General features: G+C 41.4%; 1 protein-coding gene across 1 annotated transcript; it reads left to right on the forward strand.

Annotated features, from left to right (window-relative positions):
* The first annotated feature begins 3357 nt into the window (after nt 1-3357).
* On the forward strand, nt 3358-5471 carry LOC103317693. The gene is made up of 5 exons (XM_031928508.1): nt 3358-3562; nt 3663-3833; nt 3888-4254; nt 4324-4865; nt 5218-5471. The coding sequence occupies exons 1-5, from the start codon at nt 3358-3360 to the stop codon at nt 5469-5471; spliced, it is 1539 nt and encodes a 512-aa protein (XP_031784368.1).
* The last annotated feature ends 1970 nt before the right edge of the window (nt 5472-7441 follow it).

Raw genomic sequence — 7441 nt, forward strand, 5'->3', positions numbered from 1 at the left:
ACTGGTTGCATTGTAAACAGTAAAAAGAAAGAACTTCTAAATCAATAATCTTTCAACTTTCTTGACCCAAGATTGTAAAAACTCCATTGTAGGATCTATGACCTCGACGCTGCCACGTAACATCACCTTGAACACCTATTTCTCGTTTACAAGCTACGATTTCATCTGGAGTATTCGTAACATCTGATTCATCATCTAACATATTTTCATCTAAATCTTCAATACTCAGTTGACTAATAGCTTCTGGATTAACACTTTCAGGTTCACATATCTCATTTTGTGAATTAGTACGTGTATGTCGAAGTTCTTCGTCTACAGCTTCAGACAACTTATCCGCAACTCTTGATGTAACTTCAAAAAGCACATTACGTATTTTAGTAAAAGTTGCATTTTGAATTGGACGAGGAAAGAATATTACTCCACAAAAAGTTCTCAGACTTTCAAGGCCACCACCAATCAGTCTCATAGCTAGGACACTGCGTCTATTGATTTCATAAATATTTGATTTTTTCCAATTTTTTTACAGTTGTGAAAATTCTTCTCATGTAAACACTTATCACACGTAATAGAATAATTGCCACCTAATCCATGACATTTTTTGTCATAATATTTTATATTTCCACCACACTTACACATCAGATTGGTCTCTAAGAAAGTAAACAAAAGTCTCGTATCAAAGATTCTATAACCTTCGAAATCAACCTCAGGATAATCTAGAGACGACAGTTTACGGGCAGAAGAACTTTTTATTTTTATATTAGCAGAACAAAATTTAGATCTTTTTTTTCTGCCTTATAAATTTATTATGAAAACACTGTTTTTATAGTATATATTTCACTATAACTTTATAGGATATATTTATAGTATATATTTATAGTAATATTTTTATAATATATATTTTTATACTATAACTTTATAGTATATATTTATAGTATTTTTATATTATAAATTTCACTATATCTTTTAGATATTAGATTTTATCAGATCCAATAAATGGCATGTAAACATTGGCATTAGAGGTTATGTTATCCTTGTTGGCCTTATGAAAATTGTACATATAGATATAGATCTATGTATAAAAGTTACTGTGGCTGAGAGCGCCCCCCGCTGCTCATGATGGTCTCTAGTCTTCATGAACAGTAGCGCATTTTTTTCGACCTAACGCTCTGAAGTTAGCTCGTAAGCTTGAATTTGCCAAATTACGTTGTATGTATCTTGAGAGTTGTTCCGAATTGATCATTATATAACTCAACTTTAAGTTAAGTAAGCCCTTCATTGATCAAAAAAAATTTTGTTGCTTCATTGTGATTAAATATAATAAACTTGACTTTGGTTGATTCATCTCAGTTCTTTTTTATCTGTTATTTCGTTGCGGAATATATCAAACTCGCCTATAACCTTTTACTTTTTTAAAAGGATTTTTTAGAGTTATACCAGAACAACAATTTGGTTTCAAAAAAAAAATCACTCGATAATACACGCAATCAATGAGCTAATTTCAGATATTATTTGGCATCAAACTAAAAAAGAAATGGTGGGAGCGTGTCTGATAGACCTCAGAAAGGCATTCGATTCAGTCTGGATCGAAGGCCTGATATTTAAACTAATCAAACATAATTTCCCCGATCATCTAATCAAAATCGTTCTTAACATGATAACTAACCGTAGATTCAAGGTCACAGTAGGGAGAAACCTATCCAAAGGGGCCTACAGCAAGGCACGGTGAACTCACGTACCAACGTTGTTTAACATCTACAACGCATACCTCCTTATCTTATTTGACTTAAATAATAATAATAATAATAATACTCATGCAATAGCACTCATGGATGACTTAATCATATACTCGGGAACCTCCACTAGAGGGTAGGGCACTTTTCCATGCCACCGAGCGCGTCCACAGGGTGCGGATAATGGAACGGCCGGGCAGAGCAGTGCGGATGGGAAACCACCCCCAGTCTCTCCGGTTAGTCGCTAATACTAAATACGCGACCGCGGACAATGGAATCTTTGATGATGGAAAGGAGTTAAAAAATATGGAAGAGAGCAATGAGAATACAATTAACCCAGGTGGTAATCCACCCGCTGAAACAGCGGCCGAGCCCCATTCGGATTCTGGGAGGGGCTCATCATTGCCCTCTTCGTTTTTCACCGCGCCCGCAGTGGGTTACTTGGCTGCGGGAACTTCGCGAAAAGCCTCAAGTGAAAATAAAAACAAAGAACCCGAATCCCTGGCAGGCAAAGTCAGCCCAAGGAGCATCTCTGATCGGATGGATGATATGCAGATCGACACAGCGACTGGAGACGATAATATGTCTATCGGAAGTACAGCGGACTCAGAAACCGAAAGGAGGCTCCTTGAAGAGACCGACAAAGCCGAAAAGGGGAAAAAGGGAAAGAAAAAGAAAAAGAAATTTGACCACGAACACAAAGCCAAACGAGGCTACAAGAGCGCGGTCAAATTTCTTGAAAAAATGTAAAAGAAAAAGCCGGAAGATCTCAATAATAGAGAAAAAGAGTTTATCCGGAAGAACGAAAAAGTGGTGGAGAAGTACGAACGAGAGCAAAGTACTTCACAATCACTTGAAACAATACCGGAGGAAGCAACGACCGGAAACAAGATCGATGCACCCTCCGGGAGAAGAACTGGAGACGGAAAACAGCTACGGAGGGCTGATGCAGTAGACTATTCTCTGACGTCGGGAAAATCCAAAGGGCAAATGCTCCCGAAAAAGGGGCAGGCGACCAAAAGGATGCGCTCAGGCGAAGGGGAGGGGAATGCAACGAAAAAGCCTAAACCCTCGACGAGCTTCCAGTCACCTGAAGAGCATCAGATAGCCATCATAGATCGATCAGATCCAGATGGAAGGATGAGCTCAGAAAGGTGGCTGGAGGTCGAAGCAAGGATCCTAGTGGCTATTGCAGAGGGATCCGAAGGAGGCAGGGAAGTCGAGGTAAGCTTTGACGGAGCCGGCTGGCAGAAGGGAGTTAAAGTTGTGGGTTGCAACAACAGTAAGTCTTGCGACTTCCTAAAGCGAGTGATCCACAACTGTGGCGAACTCTGGCAGGGGGCGAAGCTCGAAGTGGTGCCAAGGTCGAAACTGCCACTCAGACAAATAATATCTCTCTGGGTTCCCCCACCCGCCCCAGAGAATGACGAAAACATCAAAAAGATCATCATGAGGCAAAACAAGAGTCTCGACACTCAAAGCTGGAGAATTATCTCTTCAGCAAAGAGCAAGAGTGGAAACGGCAAAGACCTAGTCATAGCTGTGGACGAATAATATCTTAAATGCCTCAAGATATCGAGCGGAAGCATAAAGTTCGGACTGGGAGTTCTGAAGGCGAGACTTCCAAATGAAAAGAACATGGACAAGGACCACGGGACTGCAGGTGGTGCAAATTAATTTGCACCACTGCGAAGCAGCCTCGGAGGACTTGATGCTGTCCATGGAAGAAGAGAATATAGACATCGCCCTGATACAAGAACCATGGCTCGCAAGAGACAACATTCAAGGACTCAGGGCGAAAGGATATGACCTGTTCTATTCTCAAACAACAGGTAAGAAAAGAGCCTGTATAGTAGCAAAGAGGGAATTAAAACTCAAACTACTGTCACAGCATAGCACTAATGATATGACGACGGTTGTACACGAACAGAGGAACAGCCCAGCTCACATCTGTATACATGCCGTATGACCAAAAGGAAACTCCACCAGAAGCACTCCGAGATCTAGTGAGGAATATCACAGACAAGAGCAGCCAGATGGTGATAGGAAGCGACACCAACGGACACCACGTCCAGTGGGGAAGCACGGACATCAATGAAAGAGGTGAGTCAATTTTGGAATACATACTTTCTAACAACCTTATAATATGCAATAAAGGCAACGTGCCAACCCTTGCAAATAGGATAAAGGAGGAAGTAATAGATGTAACTCCTACCACAATCTCGGACCTTATCGCGATTAAAAATTGGAGGGTATCCCTCAAAAACTCCTATTCAGACCATAGGAGAATCCATTTTGAAATCAATCGCGATACCTCGGAAACTAGGACCTTTAGGAACCCAGAAAAGACAGATTGGACGAAGTTCTCAGAGCTAGTGAAGGGAAAGCTAGGGACATGGGCACAAACTCAGATCTCGGCAAACCCAGCTCACGAAAACATTGAGAACTCCGTTAAATGGTTAGAGGAGGCGCTAGAGGGAGCCTTCCGAGAAGCATGCCCCATAAGATACAGCCGCAAAAACAAGTAACCCTGGTGGAATGCGGAGCTGAGAAATTTGAGGAAAGCAACAAGGAGGCTCATCGGCGCAGCCAGATACGAAAATGGTAACGATAGCTGGGAAAAGTACAAAACCAGTTTTAGAGAATATAAAGAAAAAATTAGGTGCGCAAAGTGGGAATCCATAAAAAGTTTCAGCGAATCCATCAAGGACACACACGAGGCGTCTAGGTTCAGAAAGATTCTCAAAAAGGACCCAACAGTTCTAAAGAGTATCAGAAGACCGGACGACACGTGGACTGAAACCAGCGCAGAGACCCTTGAACTACTAATGAACACCCACTTCCCAAGATGCCACGAGGAGGAATCTGAATGCGTAAAAATGCAACAAGAGACAGCCAACATGGACAAATGGGAGGTGCCGGAGAGAATAGTTTCAAGGGAAAAAGTAACATGGGCGGTCAATACATTCAACCCGTATAAATCGGCGGGAACGGACGCAGTAATGCCAATCATGCTACAAAAATCCTTAGACACGATAATCGATCTATTGGTAAAGATTTACACTGAATGTGTACTTCTAGGATACTTACCAAGAAAATGGAGAGAGATGAGAGTGGCATTTATACCCAAAGCAGGTAAAACAAGCCACACGACACCAAAGGACTTCAGACCCATCAGTCTCTCATCGTTTCTGTTAAACCTTGTAAAATCGTTGACCAAAATTCATGACATTTCACTATATAAATAAGTGTTTTTAGTCACTTGCCACGGTTTTTTGAAAGATCCGGACCGTCTTCTTTACTCTATCCGGGCTTAAAATGTACTTTAAACATGCCCCCTCGGACCGATCGAGAGACATTGCAATTAAACATTGCTAGCAACAAACAAATTTTGTTGCTAGCAATGTTTAATTGATATTTTTTAGATAACAAAATTTGTTTTTTTGCAGAATTTAACCCAGGCTTGACCCCTTAAGCACGATCACAGGAGTAGTAACAGGTCACTGTGCGGTCGGAGTCAATGTCAAGAGATGGGGAAAGACGAAAGACAACTTCTGTAGAGAATGCTACGAAGAAGAAGAAACCATATCCCACCTGCTATGTCATTGCCCAGCCCTGGAAAGCAAAAGGCACAATACGTTGGGCCACAGCTTCCTAGTGGAACTGGACGAGGCAGCAGGAATGGATATTGGGAAGATAACGAACTTTGCAAAAAGCTGGAAATGCTTTCAGCAAAAGTAAAGGAACTAGATTAGCTCCGATCTATCGACAAACAGGGCATCGCAATGGGCCACAGGCCACCGAGCGAAGTGCGGTTTTCTTTCGAAGACTGCACAGGACCCTTCAACCTAACCTAACCTAACCTAATCATATACTCAGCTGTTAAAAACCTCAAGAAAATAGAGTTAAAACTTCATGTAATTTATGATAAAATTAAAGTCTATTACGCTAACTGGTTACTAGAAATCAACCCCAAAAAATGCGAAATAATACTCTTTATTTTTTTTTTTTTTTTTACGTGGCATTTGGAACTCGAAAGTTCATCGCCTCATCTACGCAAGCCTTCTACGCTGCTCTATCTTGTGTCAACCCCACCCAAGATGCACCTCTCTGATCGACACCCACCCGTCCTATTTCTACTAGATCCGTTTTTATGTTGTCCTCCCATCTACGTCTAGGTCTACCTAAAGGTCGCGTTACCATCGTCCTGCCCTTCATGACACGCGCTGCCGTACGGTCGTCTCCCATTCTTGCTAGGTGCCCTGCCCATCCCAATCTGCGCGATTTTATTATTCTGTTAATATTTGGTGACGCGTACAGATTGTGTAACTCATCATTGTGTAGTCTCCTCCATTCCCCGATTTCCTCATCTTTCTTCGGCCCGTATATGTTTCGCAAGACTTTATTTTCAAATACCCTAAAACGGTTGTCCGCCTGTTTAGTGAGAGCCCACGTTTCGCACCCGTACAGAAACATTACCCGAATGGAGTCTCTTATTTATTTCGACATTAATCTCGTTTCTATCATTTATGGTCGTACCCAGATACCTGAATTCGCTAACCTTTTCAAAAGTAAAATTCCCAACTCTGAGATCTTCCTCCCCTCTGCAGATGCCTAGCTTATCCACAATCATGTACTTTGTTTTTGATTCACTCACTTCTAACCCTGTATACTCCACCGCTTTTATGAGGATTTCCGCGTTTCTTGCTACCGTTTCCCTACAATCCCCCAGTATATCCAAATCATTTGCGTAGCCTAGTATCTGCGTTGTTCCATTAAGCGTTGCGCCCAGCTGGCTAACCTGCATTTTTCTAACGGCATACTCCAACGTTAAGTTGAACAGCACCGTAGAGAGCCCATTCCCTTGTTTTAGACCATCGCGTATCATGAAGGGTTCTGATACATTACGGCCTACTCGGACCTTTCCCGTGCTTCCGTTCAGACATATTTAAATTAATCTCACGAGTTTTTTGGTACACCGAGAAGTACTAGAATTTGATACATTTTGCTTCGCTTAATAGAGTCGTACGCTTTTTTAAAATCTATAAATAGTTGGAGTATGGTTTCGCGAAATTCCCACTTTTTCACTAACAACTGTCTTATGGTAAACATTTGATCGCTCGTCTATCTATTGCACCGGAATCCGCACTGATAGTCTCCAACTATATCTTCCGCGAATGGAGTGAGTCTAGCTTGTATTACGTTTGACAGAACTTTGTAGCACGTTGCTAAAAGTGAGATACCCCTATAGTTATTGCAGTCTGTCTTATCGCCTTTTTTAAAAATCGTTATAATGATAGATTCCTTCCAATTTTCGGGTATTGTTTCATTTTTCCAGATAGCACATACTAGTTTATAGATATTAAAAGTAAGCTCGACGCCCCCATATTTGAGTAACTCAGCTGGTAGAGTCTTTTCCCGCTGCTTTGTTGTTTTTTAGTTTTTTAAACGCGGCCTCTACTTCTTGGTAGCTCGGTTCCTCCACGTGAAGTTCAGCAGTGTGAATTTCGGCCCCTAATTTTTCGCTTTTTTCATGCACGTCTAATAATTTATCGAAATAATTTTTCCACAGTGACAGTAATTCGCTGTCATTTGTTACGAGGTCCCCGTTTTCATCCATCATCAATTGCACTCTACTCCTAAAACCCTTTCTGAATAATAATCTTGGAAGGAGTGAAAGAACTCAGAGTGAGTTCCAACAAAAGGAAAGG

This window comes from Nasonia vitripennis, chromosome 4 (assembly GCF_009193385.2).
Source record: "Nasonia vitripennis strain AsymCx chromosome 4, Nvit_psr_1.1, whole genome shotgun sequence".
Classification (NCBI taxonomy): domain Eukaryota; kingdom Metazoa; phylum Arthropoda; class Insecta; order Hymenoptera; family Pteromalidae; genus Nasonia; species Nasonia vitripennis.

What these genes read in the sequence shown, in the direction of transcription:
- LOC103317693 (XM_031928508.1), top strand. Translation starts at nt 3,358, where the DNA reads ATGAAAAGAACATGGACAAGGACCACGGGACTGCAGGTGGTGCAAATT. An exon ending in GTTCTATTCTCAAACAACAG is followed by an intron (nt 3,563 to 3,662) that starts GTAAGAAAAGAG and finishes ACACGAACAGAG; the next exon opens with GAACAGCCCAGCTCACATCT. An exon ending in AGATACAGCCGCAAAAACAA is followed by an intron (nt 4,255 to 4,323) that starts GTAACCCTGGTG and finishes CGGCGCAGCCAG; the next exon opens with ATACGAAAATGGTAACGATA.